At 43.3% G+C, this 19,259-nt stretch overlaps 1 protein-coding gene across 2 annotated transcripts in view; it reads right to left on the bottom strand.

The window, feature by feature from the left end:
* Positions 1 to 16,352, bottom strand: part of LOC124131806 (tight junction-associated protein 1-like) — a 44,397-nt gene extending 28,045 nt beyond the window's left edge. The window contains exons 1-3 of one of the 2 annotated variants that reach the window (XM_046495283.2): positions 15,976 to 16,352; positions 5,851 to 5,933; positions 1,322 to 1,365 (exon numbers count right to left, since the gene is read on the bottom strand). In XM_046495283.2, coding sequence (XP_046351239.1) covers positions 1,322 to 1,365; positions 5,851 to 5,907 — 101 coding nt within the window. In that variant the 5' untranslated portion in view covers positions 5,908 to 5,933; positions 15,976 to 16,352. The remainder of the gene's footprint in view (positions 1 to 1,321; positions 1,366 to 5,850; positions 5,934 to 15,975) is intronic. The other variant, XM_048403620.1, reaches the window with a different exon arrangement.
* Positions 16,353 to 19,259: the final 2,907 nt, after the last annotated feature.

Raw genomic sequence — 19,259 nt, 5'->3', positions numbered from 1 at the left:
CACATTAAAACATGTTGGTGAGATAAATTCGTTAAAACAGGATCACAAGGGGTACATGGGGTTTTATGGGTCCCTCGTTAAGTTTAAAACCTAATGTGGGACGCGTAAAACCCCATGTACTCCTTGTGATCCTGCTACAACTTAAATTGTATCCGGCCTGGAAGGGAAATGACTTTCTGAGCAGGAGAATATATCTCTTATACCCCGCCATGAAGAAAACAGGCTGCAAATGGATTTCTGAGGGGGAGAATATATTCCTGGCCACGAAGAAAAAAGCTGCATGTTGCTACTGAGTCAATGAAAGTCAAGTGACACAGCACAAGTTAACCAAGGTTCAACAGACATTTCTATCAGTTTTCAGTTTGTTCTAATTCTTTTTCAAAGGCGATTGAAACGTGTCAGCAAGATAAATTCATTGAAGCAGTATCACAAGGGCTCATGTGGTTTTATTCGTCCAACTTTAGGTTTTATACGAGCCATAAGTGACTGGTATCAAACCTATATCAAATACATATAAGTTATAACCACACTTACCCATTGTGATACTGCTACAACTTATAGTGTGGCCCTTCAATCATGTTTGTAGTAACGACATCATTTTCAGTGCTTACATAAGCCCAGTGCAGTACAACATACACACGTGAAGTCCTTTGCCTCTGTCTACTCTACCTTAATAAGATAGGTATATGCAGGTTTAGTGAACTTGACCAGTCTATCACATGGAAGAAGATTTCAAGACATGGGTTATAGTGGTACAACAAATATGATGTCTCCAAACCCTCAGATTGAAACTGCTTACAAGTCATTTCAAGACATTTCACACAACCATGACACATGGACAAGCTTTAATCCCTAATTCACACTGAGTGAACTAGGAAATTGCACAGCACATCAAACACCATGAACACATTTTAACCCTAGAGAGAGGGGAATTACCCAGTGGGAGATTTTTTTCATTAGGGGGACAATTTCGCCTGTCATTTTTTATCATCTGTTTTACCTTATTTCCTTTTTTCAGACTAGCTTTTTGTCCAGCATTTGTGTTTAAGTATGTCCTAAAGTATTTAAATCTGCAAAGTTATGTTGAATTTACTTGCCCTTAAATGTGAGAGGAAAGCCTGAAGAGATGCAGGTCTTAGATGTTTACCACTTTGATCAGATGTATGGTGCTGACATACCAAGAATCATCATCAATAGGGCAAATGTTGGATTTGAACACACTCTAGGATTTTGGCACGCGTTAGGGATGCAACTGTGGCACTTTAGTTGCCCTATAACATGGCTACCTGTACATGCGGTATAATCATGATAGGTGTCTCACCTGGAACCGTTGTTGAAGCAGCTCTGGCAAGCACATCCGCAGTCCTGAAAATACAGACATCATCTTCACCACAACACAAATGATTAGGGAGAAGACAACATGAACGATCTTGCATAAATTACATTCAAAGCCAGTGGAAAACAATGTCACGACATGAGGCTACCCCACCTACCAACCATACAGGGGACAGAAGTTTTGCCAAGGCAGGGCCCATTCTATGGAACGAACTTCCAAACAAAATACAGTGAGTGAGTGAGTGAGTATGGTTTTACGCCGCTTTTAGCAATATTCCAGCAATATCACAGCGGGAGACACCAGAAATGGGCTTCACACATTGTACCCATGTCAGGAATCAAACCCGGATCTTCGGTGTGACGAGCGAACGCTTTTACCACTAGGCTACCCGACCGCCCACCAAACGAAATACAAAGAATCAGTGACTTCATCTCATTCCAGATGGAACCAAGACTATCCTCTTCCATTAAGCCTAAGACTAGCCCCACTGAGCAACTGTTATATACAAACTTGTCTATTAGCAATGATTAGGGCTGTTACGATTCACTTATGTATTCGGTGAATCAACCCGTATCCCTTAATGAATTGAATTTGTAATCCATGGTCACAAGAATCGAATATTTACAACAACAAAAAGGTTACAAAGATTCTGTTTTACTTGAAGTTGTCTGTTATTTATCAAAGCAAGATATGCAAAATGGAATATATACAAGCCATGCAGTAGTCTGTTGTATGTGGGGCGGTGTGGGGGGCTGTCGGGTAGCCTAGTGGTTAAAGTGTTCTGTCATCATGCTGAAGACCAGGGTTCGATTCCCCACATGGGTACAATGTGTGAAGCCCATTTCTGGTGTCCCCCGCCGTGATATTGTTGGAATATTGCTTAAAGCGGCGTAAAACCATACCCACTCACTCACTCACCCACTGTTGTGTGGGTCATCTACAACTCCACCTCGTTAAACAGCTGATTGTTCATAACACTCATCAATTACCACAAATGTAGCGTTGTAGCGAGCGGTCATTGTATATTATTGCAACCATGGTTATGCAGTCATGTGCATTTACATACCCTGTACCTAAACATATCCTTATTATATGCAAACGTAGATTTCTTCAAAGACAACACTCTTTTTTATAATTTGACAGAAATGTGGTCACTGGTCATTGTTGTTTTTGAGCAGATACTAGTACCTGGATAAGCGCAGTATATTAATGCATAATGTGATAATATTAAGTAACACTGTCAACATGGTCAAACCATGTCAAATAATCTATTTTGTTACTGTTTCACTGAATATAATAAATAATATTTCAAATGCTGACTTGAAGAAATATTTGTATTCGTTACCCTATATTCGTGATACACATCGTATTTGCCTCATTGTGTATTCATTGATATGTATCGTATTGGCCTGATAGTGTATTCCTTGATATGTATCGTATTGGCCTGATAGTGTATTCCTTGATACGTATCGTATTGGCCTGATAGTGTTTTCCTTGATATGTATCATATTTGCCTCATAGTGTATTCGTTGATATGTATCAGATTCGCCTCATAGTGTATTCGTTGATATGTATCAGATTCGCCTCATAGTGTATTCGTTGATATGTATCAGATTCGCCTCATAGTGTATTCATTGATACGTATCGTATTGGCCTGATAGTGTATTCGTTGATATGTATCAGATTCGCCTCATAGTGTATTCGTTGATATGTATCATATTCGCCTCATAGTGTATTCATTGCAGCCCTGTTGTCTGTGTTGAAACCTTTAGCAGCATTTGAACATACTTTTGAAATACATGTATGCCATTGTTTACTATACAATGATAAAATAACCGCCAGATTACATTGGGTGGATCACAGGGTTCACAACTCATTGTATTTTAGTGACATTGGAATGGTAAACATCAGAATGGCTTGGTTAACACAGGCTCCTGTTGCCTGAAGGGCATACTTACAATCATATTTTTAACAGTGCTTTGTGACAATATATGAAACCACTAATAAAAGGAAAGGGACATGGAAAATGATGAACATGTGGACACATTTAACATTTGTAAGGTAAAGTATGATTTGCAAGATAAAATTGGGTATTGATACACTTATTTTGGCCTTGATGATGATTGAAAAATTGCAAAGTTGATCTTACACAGTTTTAATAACCCATTATTTCTCTCTAGTCTATCAAAATGAAATGTGTTATTGTCAGTCCTCAAGATGTCAATATTTCTCAATCCAGCCCTATTTACAAAATGTGTATCTGATTGTATCGTGTTCAACAAAAGTATAGAGCCAACTGATACACCAACTTAGCCATTGTAAACATGGTAAATAGACAAATAAATGCTTTTTGTATTGCAAGTTTTATTCTAACTATAATTTAGATCAATTGTTGAATGTGAAATATTTTCACATAAATGAACATGAAATAAATTTCCAGTTACCTACACTTATCACATCAATTAAAGAAATATAACATTTATTTGTCATATTTCTGCAAAGAATAATAGCAAGATAGACTAAATTACAAAACTGCAAAATATTTACAAATGTAGAAAGTTCAACAAGACCATAGAATGGTATACACTGGTATAAGGGTTTCCCTACATCACATAGCCACACAGATTTTACAAGGATTCATCAAGGATGAAACATTTTGCTCAAATTGGTCAGTGAAAAACATAACTTCTTCAAAGACATAACATTAGTTATTACTATATTACATGAATTTGGAAATGTTTCATTCCAATTTGGGAATTAATCATGTTAATACGACATTTGCTGCAGACCTGGGGCCAAATATCGGCAGCTGGGCAGGTCGAGACAAATCTGTTTTGCTGGCTTTCTGCCTGCACCAGATCAGGCTACCTTGTTACTGCATTACATGGAAAACGTCTGTGAATGTTCATTCAGCATTACTGATGTATAAGCATGTCTACATGGTCTGCCTGGAGGCACTGGCAGAGATCAACATGGAAATTTGATCTAGGTAGGCGCTCTCCGGCACAGTGGTGACTCAGCATAACACCACTGCCACAGGGTAATTTGCATATCACGTGATCAGAGTTTTCTCTTGTTTGTAAACAAACATGCTCTTTCTGAAATCAAAACATACTGGCCTGATGTAAGCCTTTCGGTACGGAAGCATAGGGCCACGGTGAAATTTTATTTTATCTAATAATCTCCTACATAGGACTTATTATCTCCTAAGTAGGACTTAGTATGGCCTAGAATTACTATCTCCTACGTAGGACTTAGTATGGACTAGAATAACTATTGCCTACATAGGAGATAGGAAGTCCTACGTAGGAGATAATAAGTCTTACGTAGGAGATAATAAGTCCTACGTAGGAGATAATAAGTCCTACGTAGGAGATATTAAGTCCTACGTAGGAGATATTAAGTCCTACGTAGGAGATACTAAGTCCTACGTAAGAGATAGTGATTCTAGGCCATACTAAGTCCTACGTAAGAGAAAGTAAGTCCTACGTAGGAGATAGTAAGTCCTACGTAGGAGATACTAAGTCCTACGTAGGAGATACTTAGTCCTACGTAGGAGATACTAAGTCCTACATAGGAGATAATAAGTCTTACGTAGGAGATAATAAGTCCTACGTAGGAGATACTTGGACCAAAAAAAATTTCACCGTGGCCCTACTACGCTTCCATATTTCGGTGAGCTGTACATATTGTTTTGTTTAATTTTGTAGATATGCTACTACAACTGCGACAGTGATGTCCATGACAATATATCTTTATACATCAAACTGGCCACATCACTAGCTCTCCCTTGGGCTTCGATGACAGCACCAGGAGCCGTACAACCAATGTAAACACAGGATAACTACGCAAATGGAAATAGTTGTTGACGTTACTTTCTCAATCAAAGTTAACCATTCTATGACATATGTTTATCTAGAATGTGGAGACTTGTCAAAAATGAAACAGATGAAAAACATGCAGTATCTTGAACGGACTGTAAGATGTGACGTATCGTAACATGGCGTTGGCCTGTGGCAGAGGTACTACGCTGGCCACATGGAACTCTGGGTAGGAGAGTGTTAGGTAGGCTGGCATCTGTTTTGTACATTTATCAATACTGTTATCAACAATGGCTATTCTGCTATTCATGCTAAGGCCACACTTTCCTTTTACTTGCTTTACAGATCCTGTACATTTTGTAGAAATGGAAAAAATATATAATATTGAATTTACCTTTCTCTTTATCACCGATAAGCTGACAGCATATTGCACCCAAACATATTTTCTAAACAAGGACCCACTATTAATAATTTAGCATCAATGTTTAAAAATCAATGTACAAACGTAAAGAAACTCTATTTTAATACCAGCCTACTTGTACTTTGAAGTGGATGATAAAACTAAAAATATATCAGAATTGCATGTTTTTAATTAAGTTTTATTTTTCACTAACCGACAGGTATTTACTGTAAAAAAACGTAAAGCAAGAAAAGAAAATGTGGCCTAATATGGAATGAAAATACAAGTATTACCTTGCATACATTAGCCATCCTGGGTATGGTGACCTCGGAGTTGGTTCGCCGATGCATGGCGCTCCTGTCCTTCAGTTCTTACCCTGCAAACATACAAGCATTATGATATCAAAAGGCTTCTAAAAGCATCCTTAGTAATAAGCTCTTACTAGTATGTGCTTTATTATCAGTCTTCTTCTTTGGAATTCCTTAAGTCAAACTGACCACTGTTTTCACCTCATAGACAGAGTGAGTGAGTATGGTTTTACTCCGCTTTTAGCAATATTCCAGCAATATCACCAGAAATTGGCTTCACACATTGTACCCATGTCGGGAATCGAACCCAGGTCTTCGACGTGACAAGCGAACACTTTAACCACTAGGCTACCCGACCGCAATAGGGCTCATGGACCAATTATATTGCCCATATGTTCCGTTGAGTAAAACTTAGGTTAGTATTGAACTTGTCTTTGTAAAAAAAAATCAAAGATGTAGAATCAATAAAGACAGCTTTGACTTGTAGGTTTCAACTTCTTTACTCTTTTTATCCAGCAACTTTTTAACTGCTACCATTGACGACACTGTGCTTAGATTTCTGAAAGGTTTCCAAAGATGTTATAACATGAAAACGCCACTGCTTGTGAACACTTCCTTGTAGAAGGCATGGTCAATACTCGTCCTCCTATTTCTCTGTGTCTTGCAGCAAAATAACCTCTACTGTATAACATTAACTTGTCACAGCAGAAGCTCACAAAATAAATTATTCTCTTCATCTATTCTTTAAGAAATCCATATCTTTAAGAAATCCATACATGCAAAGTTTGTTGCAAAATATGATTAAAACTATATACATTGTGCTATCATTTACGAGGAGACACATAAAAATGTGTACAGCATGTAAGGAAGTCCATTCCAAATCCAGTGAGTGAGTGAGTGAGTGAGTGAGTGAGTGAGTGTGTGTGTGTGTGAGTGAGTGAGTGAGTGAGTGAGTGAGTGAGTGAGTGAGTGAGTGAGTGAGTGAGTGAGTGAGTGAGTGAGAGTTGGGTTTAACGCCACTTTTAACAGTATTCCAATTATATCACGGCATGTCAGCTTAATGTGGGAGGAAAGGTCTCAGACATTTACCACTTCGGTGAAAACCACGAGCACGGGTATGGTGCTGTCAAACTTAGAAACATAATCGGGGCGAACCGGGATTCGAACCCACAATCATAGGTTTCTGGCATGCCCAAGAGACGCAACTCTGCACAGTGAATCGCGGCGCCTTAGATGACTGGGCCACCCGTGCCACACAGTGTATCATGATACATATGTCGTACTTGCTTATTTCTAACCCAGTCTTATAAATAAATGATAAATGCAAATTTTATTATATATTATGTTTATATAAGGAGGGATAAACAGTTGCCTGTTCATTACTCCTCCATAAGATATGGAACTTGAAGGGAATCCGGGTGAGAATATAGGTCACCAGCAACCTATGATTGTCAGTGACGAAATCGATCAGGAGGTCAGGCTCGGGGGCCTGGCGGATTGCATGTCATCGTATCCCAATTGCGTGGAATGATACTCATGACGTCAATCACTGGATTATCTAGTCCAGACTTGATCGGTTGCCGATTGTCTCATTCATCAAAAATTTAGAAGCCAGTTGTTGTGTGACATCATTATGATGCCCAGTGCAGGCAGTGCCCAGTGCAGGCAGTGCCCAGAGTGCAGGCAGTGCTCAGAGTGCAGGCAGTGCCTAGAGTGCAGGCAGTGCCTAGAGTGCAGGCAGTGCCTAGAGTGCAGGCAGTGCCTAGAGTGCAGGCAGTGCTCAGAGTGCAGGCAGGGCCTAGAGTGCAGGCAGTGCCTAGAGTGCAGGCAGGGCCTAGAGTGCAGGCAGTGCCTAGAGTGCAGGCAGTGCCTAGAGTGCAGGCAGTGCCTAGAGTGCAGGCAGTGCCCAGAGTGCAGGCAGTGCCCAGAGTGCAGGCAGTGCCTAGAGTGCAGGCAGTGCCTAGAGTGCAGGCAGGGCCTAGAGTGCAGGCAGGGCCTAGAGTGCAGGCAGTGCCTAGAGTGCAGGCAGTGCCTAGAGTGCAGGCAGTGCCTAGAGTGCAGGCAGTGCCCAGAGTGCAGGCAGTGCCCAGAGTGCAGGCAGTGCCCAGAGTGCAGGCAGTGCCTAGAGTGCAGGCAGTGCCCAGAGTGCAGGCAGGGCCTAGAGTGCAGGCAGGGCCTAGAGTGCAGGCAGTGCCTAGAGTGCAGGCAGTGCTCAGAGTGCAGGCAGGGCCTAGAGTGCAGGCAGGGCCTAGAGTGCAGGCAGTGCCTAGAGTGCAGGCAGTGCCTAGAGTGCAGGCAGGGCCTAGAGTGCAGGCAGGGCCTAGAGTGCAGGCAGGGCCTAGAGTGCAGGCAGTGCCTAGAGTGCAGGCAGGGCCTAGAGTGCAGGCAGGGCCTAGAGTGCAGGCAGGGCCTAGAGTGCAGGCAGGGCCTAGAGTGCAGGCAGTGCCTAGAGTGCAGGCAGTGCCTAGAGTGCAGGCAGGGCCTAGAGTGCAGGCAGGGCCTAGAGTGCAGGCAGTGCCTAGAGTGCAGGCAGTGCCTAGAGTGCAGGCAGTGCCTAGAGTGCAGGCAGGGCCTAGAGTGCAGGCAGGGCCTAGAGTGCAGGCAGGGCCTAGAGTGCAGGCAGTGCCTAGAGTGCAGGCAGTGCCCAGAGTGCAGGCAGTGCCTAGAGTGCAGGCAGTGCTCAGAGTGCAGGCAGGGCCTAGAGTGCAGGCAGTGCCTAGAGTGCAGGCAGGGCCTAGAGTGCAGGCAGTGCCTAGAGTGCAGGCAGTGCCCAGAGTGCAGGCAGTGCCTAGAGTGCAGGCAGTGCTCAGAGTGCAGGCAGGGCCTAGAGTGCAGGCAGTGCTCAGAGTGCAGGCAGTGCCTAGAGTGCAGGCAGTGCTCAGAGTGCAGGCAGGGCCTAGAGTGCAGGCAGTGCTCAGAGTGCAGGCAGTGCCCAGAGTGCAGGCAGTGCCTAGAGTGCAGGCAGTGCTCAGAGTGCAGGCAGTGCCTAGAGTGCAGGCAGTGCCCAGAGTGCAGGCAGTGCCCAGAGTGCAGGCAGGGCCTAGAGTGCAGGCAGGGCCTAGAGTGCAGGCAGTGCCTAGAGTGCAGGCAGTGCCCAGAGTGCAGGCAGTGCCCAGAGTGCAGGCAGGGCCTAGAGTGCAGGCAGTGCCCAGAGTGCAGGCAGTGCCCAGAGTGCAGGCAGGGCCTAGAGTGCAGGCAGGGCCTAGAGTGCAGGCAGTGCCTAGAGTGCAGGCAGGGCCTAGAGTGCAGGCAGTGCCTAGAGTGCAGGCAGTGCTCAGAGTGCAGGCAGTGCCCAGAGTGCAGGCAGGGCCTAGAGTGCAGGCAGTGCCTAGAGTGCAGGCAGTGCTCAGAGTGCAGGCAGTGCCTAGAGTGCAGGCAGGGCCTAGAGTGCAGGCAGTGCCTAGAGTGCAGGCAGTGCCTAGAGTGCAGGCAGGGCCTAGAGTGCAGGCAGTGCCTAGAGTGCAGGCAGTGCCTAGAGTGCAGGCAGTGCTCAGAGTGCAGGCAGTGCTCAGAGTGCAGGCAGGGCCTAGAGTGCAGGCAGTGCCTAGAGTGCAGGCAGTGCCTAGAGTGCAGGCAGGGCCTAGAGTGCAGGCAGTGCCTAGAGTGCAGGCAGTGCTCAGAGTGCAGGCAGTGCCCAGAGTGCAGGCAGGGCCTAGAGTGCAGGCAGTGCCTAGAGTGCAGGCAGTGCTCAGAGTGCAGGCAGTGCCCAGAGTGCAGGCAGTGCCCAGAGTGCAGGCAGTGCTCAGAGTGCAGGCAGTGCCTAGAGTGCAGGCAGTGCTCAGAGTGCAGGCAGTGCCTAGAGTGCAGGCAGTGCCTAGAGTGCAGGCAGTGCCCAGAGTGCAGGCAGTGCCTAGAGTGCAGGCAGTGCTCAGAGTGCAGGCAGTGCCTAGAATGCAGGCAGTGCTCAGAGTGCAGGCAGTGCCTAGAGTGCAGGCAGTGCCTAGAGTGCAGGCAGTGCCTAGAGGGCAGGCAGTGCCTAGAGGGCAGGCAGTGCCTAGAGGGCAGGCAGTGCCTAGAATGCAGGCAGTGCCTAGAGGGCAGGCAGTGCCTAGAGTGCAGGCAGTGCCTAGAGTGCAGGCAGTGCTCAGAGTGCAGGCAGTGCCTAGAGTGCAGGCAGTGCCTAGAGCGCAGGCAGTGCCTAGAGCGCAGGCAGTGCTCAGAGTGCAGGCAGTGCCTAGAGTGCAGGCAGTGCCCAGAGTGCAGGCAGTGCTCAGAGTGCAGGCAGTGCTCAGAGTGCAGGCAGTGCTCAGAGTGCAGGCAGTGCCTAGAGTGCAGGCAGTGCCTAGAGTGCAGGCAGTGCCTAGAGTGCAGGCAGTGCCTAGAGTGCAGGCAGTGCTCAGAGTGCAGGCAGTGCCTAGAGTGCAGGCAGTGCCTAGAGCGCAGGCAGTGCCTAGAGCGCAGGCAGTGCTCAGAGTGCAGGCAGTGCCTAGAGTGCAGGCAGTGCCCAGAGTGCAGGCAGTGCTCAGAGTGCAGGCAGTGCTCAGAGTGCAGGCAGTGCTCAGAGTGCAGGCAGTGCCTACAGTGCAGGCAGTGCCTAGAGTGCAGGCAGTGCCTAGAGTGCAGGCAGTGCCTAGAGGGCAGGCAGTGCCTAGAGTGCAGGCAGTGCCTAGAGTGCAGGCAGTGCTCAGAGTGCAGGCAGTGCTCAGAGTGCAGGCAGTGCTCAGAGTGCAGGCAGTGCCTAGAGTGCAGGCAGTGCCTAGAGTGCAGGCAGTGCCTAGAGGGCAGGCAGTGCCCAGAGTGCAGGCAGTGCTCAGAGTGCAGGCAGTGCCCAGAGTGCAGGCAGTGCCCAGAATGCAGGCAGTGCCCAGAGTGCAGGCAGTGCCCAGAGTGCAGGCAGTGCCTAGAGTGCAGGCAGTGCCCAGAGTGCAGGCAGTGCCCAGAGTGCAGGCAGTGCCTAGAGTGCAGGCAGTGCCCAGAGTGCAGGCAGTGCCCAGAGTGCAGGCAGTGCCTAGAGCGTCTATGGCACATTCTCAGCCTGTGCAACTGCATCACCACAAATTTTCCTAAAAACAGTGATAACTAGTGGAAAGTGGGTATTGGGAATATGACTGCCCAGGAACAGGTACCAAAAAACACCTCACCCGAACGCGCCACCTTTGACGGCGCTCGTGCGGTGACAAAAAAATGGTGAAACAGGTTTCCCGCCTATGGCATAAACTGCATGTGCATGTTAGCTGTATAAATGCATTCGTCTGCAGGGTATAACCACACGTGATGAAAGCACACAAAAGAAATGCCATGACTGTCACAGGAGCAGTGAGAGAGAGCCATCGGTATGGCCGAAATGGGGGCAACACAGGTCCAAATAGCCAGAAGGTTTGGTTGTACACCATTGACAGTAGCCAGGCTGTTTCAACGGTACAGGCAGACAGGGAGGACAAAGGACAGGCCTAGAACCGGACGACCCCGAGTGACAAGACCACTGGAAGACGGTCAGATACGGCTCATTCACCCGCAAAACAGATTCGTAACGGTGACGGGGACAGTGACGGCGGCAACAGTGTTTGGACATCCCATTAGCCAACGTACAGTACTACGACAACTTTGTGCTGCTGGAATCCGAGCGTATCGTCCTTTCCGAGGAATGGTACTGACAGCTCAACATCGACGCCTGAGACTGCGATGGGTGAGGCAGGTTCGACGCTGGCAAGTGAGAAATTGGCGTCGAGTGCTGTTTACTGATGAAAGTCGGTTTAACTTGTTTCGCAATGATGGCAGAGAACGAGTTTATCGACGCAGAGGGGAAAATTTGGCTCCGGCGTGTATTCGAGAGGTCCATCCATTCGACGGGGGAGGTGTCATGGTGTGGGGCGGTATTTGTGGAGATCAGAAGACTGACTTGGTGATTATACAGGGAACGCTGTGCAGTACAGAGACCAAGTGTTGCAGCCAGTTGTGCTTCCGTTCTTACATACCAACAGCAGGGGACATTGTTTCAACACGACAATGCCAGGCCCCATACTGCAAGACTTACTCGGAACTTTTCAAACCAGCAGAACGTTGACGTTTTTCCCTGGCCTGCCCACTCACCCGATATGAATCCTATTGAACATCTGTGGGACCATCTTGACACACAGATTAGAGCACGCCATCAGCCTGCCATCAACAATCAAGAATTGCAGCAGGCCCTGAGAGACGAGTGGCAACAGATTCCAGTCCATGACATCAGAAGACTGACGTCATCGATGAGGCGGCGTATCACAGCATGCATTGAGGCAGCTGGAGGTCATATAGTTGAAGGCAACTGTGTCAACAATGAACTTGTAGTGTGACATTTCAGACAACTTTTGAAAATGAAATTTCTTACCCCACCATTGTTTACCTTGAGCTTACATTACCTGTGATTGCACAATTTCATTCAAACTGTGGTTGATCAATCATTTGTTACCCCTCACCAGATTATATTATAATTCACAACAAAACCTCTTCTTGTTATTTTTTTATTAATCATGGAACTCGACCTATACTTTCTTTTGCCACCCAGTTTAGTAGCCACAATATGTCACATTCTGCCAATGTTTTATCATGTCTATAATTGGCTTTCAATCATCTGCCCTCTAAGTAAGGTCAGATTGACTTGATATCACTCTTCTTTAAGGGCCTTGTGAACATTGCCTCAAAATATTTTTTAGTTTTGTTTTATTTCATTGCTTAGGACATATAACATTGCCTCCGGAAACACAGCAATATCTTTGTTTATCATCTTCATAGTGGGGTTTATCCTTATTGTACAAATCTTTGTGATGTGTCATCTAAATTATGTCATATAATGGATTTCTAATTCTGTCATGACTGAATGAGATAATCAGCTGCAGTTAAGGCATCTTTGATTATCCAGTGCATTGTACCTCTATTCTATCATGACATAACATACCCTACACCTATTCACAACCATAGCTTCGTTTGGGAGTGATGTCACCAACTCTACATCACTTAGCACTAACTTAGCATAGAACTTATCTCGCTTTTGAGCTTTAAATCAACAACCAACCAAAATGCCTCTGCTGACTGAGTTACGAATAGATATACTTTCAAAATCACAGTCTCATCCAAGCGAACCCTCCATTTATTTTAAGCGCATCACAAGAAATGGTGTTTTCTTGTGTACAAATAGAGGTCCTTTTGCTACACGACATTCCAGTCGTATACATAACCACACACAGGTCAAAGTGGGGTGAGGTGAAATGGGGTTCAACATCGCGTCCAAGATTATTGCACTTATATAGCAATCACGTGTCTGTCTGTCTTTCTATCTGTCTGTGTGACAGCTTGTACTAATCTGAACTGACGTCAATATTTCAATACTAGCCCCCTTCGATACCATCCTGCAGTTTAACATGAATATCCCACCTAGACAAAGTATATTGACTCCGAGCTGACCAGTCCTTGTTTTACCCCTTTTATGCCGAGCGCCAGACAGGGTAACAACAAGTACCATCTTTTTACGTCTTTTGGCATGACACGGCCAAGGATTTCCGGGTGGATGTTCTACCACTAGACCACAGGGGCAGTCCAGAGAAGTCAAGACAAATAGTGGTAATATGGCTGCTTGCTTAAATCATGACAGAGGAGTGTAATTTGATTGGATGTTTATTTTTAGCATCATATCATTTATATGGGCAGTCCAAACATATGTCCAGATATATAATGAACTCTTTTTATCAAACGACAGGGTAATAACATCATTAGTTTGTGTACTTCAGTACGGATTTGTTGACATGGTATTTCTGGTGTAACGTGCTCACAGTAAATTAGTAATGTCTTTGTGTTGGGGGAAAAACATCAAAACACTTCTACCCTGTGTATAAGACGACCCTCCTTGAAAGCCCCCTAATTCTAGATCCGAGAAACTCACCTTATACACAGCGATATAGGGTAATATATCAGGTAGGAATAATCAATACTCCATGAACTCTGAACATGAAAACATACCAAAAATAGCCTTATTTCAGTGTAATCATGTACCATGTCTACTAATGTAGGCAAACTTTGTACCAAGCAGGACCGCCTCCGTGGTCTAATGGTAGAGCGTCCGCCCGGAGAGCGGAAGGTCCGGGGTTCGATCCCCAGCCGCGTCTGACCTAAAGATGTTAAACGATGGTACTTGTTGTTACACTGTCTGGCGCTCGGCATTAAGGGGCTAAAACAAGGACTGGTCGGCTCGGAGTCAGTATACTGTGTCTGAGTGGGGTATTCATGTTAAACTGCGGCATGGTATCTCAGTGTGCTAGCACTATAAATCGGCATCAGTCTGGACAAGTACAAGCAGCCACACACACACACACACACACACATACATGTGCATGCATGTCGCTATATAAGAGCAATAATCTTTGACGCGATGTTAAACCCCATTTCACCTCACCTTGTACCAAGCATCAGTGAGAAACTACATCACTGAACAAAAGGACTGCATAGTATTACCAGTATCCTAGGACCCTGTGGTACCGCAGCATTCATCGTATTGCAGCATTTGTGATTTTCATGGTGACAAATAGGGTAGCGGAAGTGCAGTAGTTCGCACATTTTTTGCACTATGTGGCCAGAATTCTTTAGGAGATCATAAGAGCCATAATGCCATACTTAGCAATACATTCTTCACTAGTAGCCAAATGATAAATACTTATTGTTGTCATTAAAGGATTGACTTTATATATTTATTGTAATTTTTAACATTTTTTTCCACTTTTTTGGAGAAAGTATTTTGATCCAATTTTTCAAACAGAAATCTTCAAATAGATCTATCTTTTCTTATATTATGTTGATTCATAAAAATACTTTTTTCTTACTTAAAATGTAAATAAGCATTGAGTACTTATTACTTATTACACATGTACTGTCTTTGCACTTGTCTGGATAAATCACTGGCACAATCATACTTTGTGGGACGTAGAATTATTGTTCAATTCAGGCCCCATACACCATGTACACAACTTTTCCCTATCGTGATATGCTGGAGCTTTCTCCCTTGTCAAGCTGAGCATGAGGCCTGGATGTCACTAAGCATGACTTATGTAAATAATGAACTTTTAACGGTATAATATGCACAGTTTGATAAAATCAATGACATCTGATATAGAGAACACAAATAATAATGAGGGTTATTGACTGCATTTTGTTCCGTTTAGTGTACATATCAAGTACTGCAATACACTGAAGTTGTGGCAATAAATTATTTGATAGGCATTACTTAGCAGTTGACAGATGACAAAGTAGACTTGCTTGATAACGGTATAAGGATCTATACCGAAACATCGCTTTACAGTAAATAAAGCAGTTGTTATCCATAAATTCTGTCTACTTTGTAAACGGCAAATATGCAAAAACTGTATGTAGTGCAATAATTTTTGGTACCGTATTCGACGTCATAAGCGCCCAGGGCGCTCTCAAAATTAGAAATAGGGGGCTCTTATTAGAATCTTATTTTGGTGAAAAAGACAGAGTTGAAAGATAAATTTCGTTGTTTATGCTGACAGCCTGAAATGTTTATATACAAGAGATACATTTTTCCAGAATTTAAATGCCCATAATTAAGGGTCCATGTAACACACGAGTACGTATTATACGCGAATAAATAAATGTTGTGTACATTTATCAATCGGAAGGGGTGCTAATTGGTATTGTTCACTGGCCAATATATTAGCTAATATCTCCGTGGGCGCTTATTAGAGCGGAGCGCTTATTACGTCGAATACGGTATATTGGTTAATAAATATAAAACAGCTTTTGTTAACATTTGTATCGTTTAACCTTACATCAACACAGAAATTAAAATGTCATCAAACATATGATTGTTCGTTTGTTTATTGTTTAACGCTGCACTCAGCAAATTTCTTACAGTGGTCAGTAAATAATCGAGTCTGGACCAGACAATCCAGTGATTGACATCATGAGCATCGATCATGCAATTGGGATACGATGACATGCATCCACCAAGTCAGCGAGCCTGACCACCCAAACCCGCCTTTCACAAGCATGGGTTGCTGAACACCTATTATACCCAGGATCTTCACGTGTCCATCAAACAAATTAAATAGATCCTGCGTTCACACTGACGTAAGATTAAGATGATTACAGCTGGTTGCAATGCATTTTCAGAATCATACCAACCTTATTGTACGTTGCGTTTCTGCTCTCTTGAATAAGAACCCATCATTTTTCAACTCCAACAGGCTCCTATACAAACTATCAACTGTCCAAAAAGTTTAACTAGTCGACATTGATATGAAACAATGTAAGCTTAACAGACACTGTCGTCATCAGTATGCACGAAAACCGGGACGTTGGACAGGTGTTTGGTCGCCTTCCGTGACGAAACAAGGACGCTGCTTGATGTAAAATTCACACTGTGCGGTTGAAACCAGTATTTTGGAGCCCCCGTGGTGATGACCTGGGGATGTCGGGGTGTGCAGATTACTTTCGTGGTAAATCACTTATTTTGACAAGTTGACGTGTACACATTTTTCCAAACAAACATTCTCACTTCCGCAACCATTTGCGCATGATCGGAAATATTATCTAAAACTCCCTACAGAGGATGATAACTCAGTGGCTGTTGCGAAGTCGTTGTTCAGTGCAGATCAGTTCAGAACAGATGCAGTGTGTAGATACCACATAAGCTTAACATGTCCAAATAAGAATGAAAATACTGCCTAGCTTGACAGTTTCACCGTGTATTTGTGTCAAATGAAGCTTCTAAGATATCATTCATAAAATGTGATCTACAATCAGTGTCCGAAATAACCCGTGGCTGGTAACATATCTGTCAGGCTGCATGAAATTTTCCTCCATGTGCCAGACCGTCTGCACGATATATTTAAGACTAATTTTGTATTCAGTTTTATTATGTATAATTATATACATAACTCCTCGTATAGGTCTCTTCTTTTAGCGCTTTTTTAGTAGTTTCTTATTTATGAATGCGGGCAGGTAACTTTGAAGATCGGCAGGCAACACTTATGGGTCACCTGCCTGACTGTCTTGTTGGGGTTTTAAAATATTTCAAACACTCAAGTCTTTGAAAGGCACTTAGAAGTGATACACACCAGGAAGAGAATTGTTGGATGTCTTTATTATGAGGCGCACAACGTTTCGGAGTATAAACTTACTCCTTCACCAGGTAAGGACTCAGGGCATTTATTTACCTGATGAAGGAGTAAGTATGTAGTCAAAAGTAAAAATTAGTTTACAGTAAACCACGGATATAACGAACTCACTTTTTTGGTCCCGACTATTTGCTGTAGTTATGCTGTATATATGCTTATAACGAACTACGGTTATAATGAACTAAAATTCGTATTCCCTTTGAGTTCGTTATAACCGTAGTTTACTGTATTTGTGTGTAGGCCTTTGGCCCATGTGCAAGAAATGCAATGCAAATAGTGAAGCACATTACATGGATTTTACGACTTCATGTTTTTTTCGTATGCTTAATATACATAATATTGCAGACGTTTTAATAACTAATCCGGAGTTGTACACAATAAACTATGGAATTTATATATAGTTGGAAATTTCCAATACAAATCTGGCAAATAAACTTTACACTTCAGTATAATGTTTACAGATCAATACGAAATGATATTCATCTTCAACAGACATATTGCAAACAGGACACATGCGTAAACATGATTCAATAGATTGCCATCTACCCTCGTTCTGTCGTAAAGGTAAAACATTACACCTTAATTTAATAAAAACACTGCGTACATGTTGCTATTGTAAATACTCAAAAATCTTTCAGGTTCAAACAGTGTTTTATTTTGTTTATACATGACATATCGGGTACTACTGTTGAGTGTTGACATCCAGTTTTGACGAAATTCATCTACAAGATACGTTTTAAATACCCAATGAAAGCTATATTGTCCCCAACAGACTGGTTTAACCATACAAATCCCAAACCATCGGAACGTAAAATGTTACGAACAGATACTACTTAAGTATTATGACCAATGTTGTCGAAATACATCAACATGTTATATACTTTTCTTGGAATACGCCCTTCATGCATCCTGTTTAATTTTAACCCATTCTTTATAATGCGGATCTGCGACAACAATCACCATAGACAATTGCATTTGGCGTATGTTTTCCCACCTTTAAAAAAGTTTTACATGCCAAAAGATGAACTCGTTCTAATTGATCATACCGCTGGTAAGCCCATACTTCTGACCCATATACATGTATTGGTAATACCCGTGTATCAAATATTTTAAAATATACTTTTGGATCAATCATTACTATTTTATTTAAATTTATATTTATTTCCATCAAAGCCCGTTTTCCACGATTTACTAGATCAGCAAAACACTTTGTCATCTTGAAAGTTGAAGAATATATTACACCTAAGTACTTATAGCTGTTAACTATGGGCAGGGAGATGTCTCTGTATGTCCACCTCTCCTTGGCAGACAGCGTGTGCCCCCCCCCCCCCCCCCCCCCCCCTTCTGAAAATAACTACGTTTGATTTCTGTATGTTAACAGTTAAGCCCCATGTATCTGAAAAAACAACAACAATGATATAAAGCTGAGTCTGTAAACCCCAATAGATTCTGAGACAAGGATGACGTCATCTGCAAATAACAGTAACACAAATTCATAAGTATCTGGAAATAATTGTATGCCATGTTTACCGTTTTCATTTATAGCTTTTGAAAGTTCCCCTATAAATAAAGAAAATATTACTCGATAGTGAGTAAGTATATACACGTGTATTCCGAAACGTTGTGTTCCTCATAAAAAAGACGTTGACATCCATAAACGCTTTTCCTTATTTCAAACACAGTCTTTGCATTTGTGTATTTTCGTTTTCGATTTGGTATAAATTAATAATGCAGGGTAAAACACATTCATTTCGTTCGCGTATTTCATAGACTTGCTTACGAATGCGTATGCGTACGCGTACGTATACGCAATGGGAAATCCTTAAAGAGGCGTCAGCTCCGCATATTTTACGCAGAATGTTGACGTATTCGTTATCGCAAGCATAGATATTGCTCGTATATAGTAAAACGAGTCTTACATCGCGAAATACATCAAACCACGTGAGCACCTTATTAAAAACATGAACAGATTTGGAAAATATCTGTTGACAACGAGTTGGCGGTGCACATGCATTGCAAATCCTGCAATCGACCAAAATCTCGCGATAGTTTACGAACCGGAATTCGATTTCGTTGCGCGATTTTGATTGGACGATGCACAGACTCGTTAGTCCAGCCAAAATGTAATTCCATAATACCAGCCTAGTTCGGCAAGGGTGGAAGCTGGACTTTTATAGTCAGTTAACTCTCTTGCCTCGGGAAGATGTCTCAAGTATTGATGGTTTATAAACAGTTACAACAGCTGGAACATACAAATTCATGTTGTTTATTGAAGGCAAGCTAACTCTG

The sequence above is a fragment of the Haliotis rufescens genome, unplaced genomic scaffold, assembly GCF_023055435.1.
Source record: "Haliotis rufescens isolate VD_foot unplaced genomic scaffold, xgHalRufe1.0.p SCAF_3, whole genome shotgun sequence".
Classification (NCBI taxonomy): domain Eukaryota; kingdom Metazoa; phylum Mollusca; class Gastropoda; order Lepetellida; family Haliotidae; genus Haliotis; species Haliotis rufescens.
Note: the sequence above shows the minus strand (reverse complement) of the source record. Positions and strands in the feature narration are given on the sequence as shown.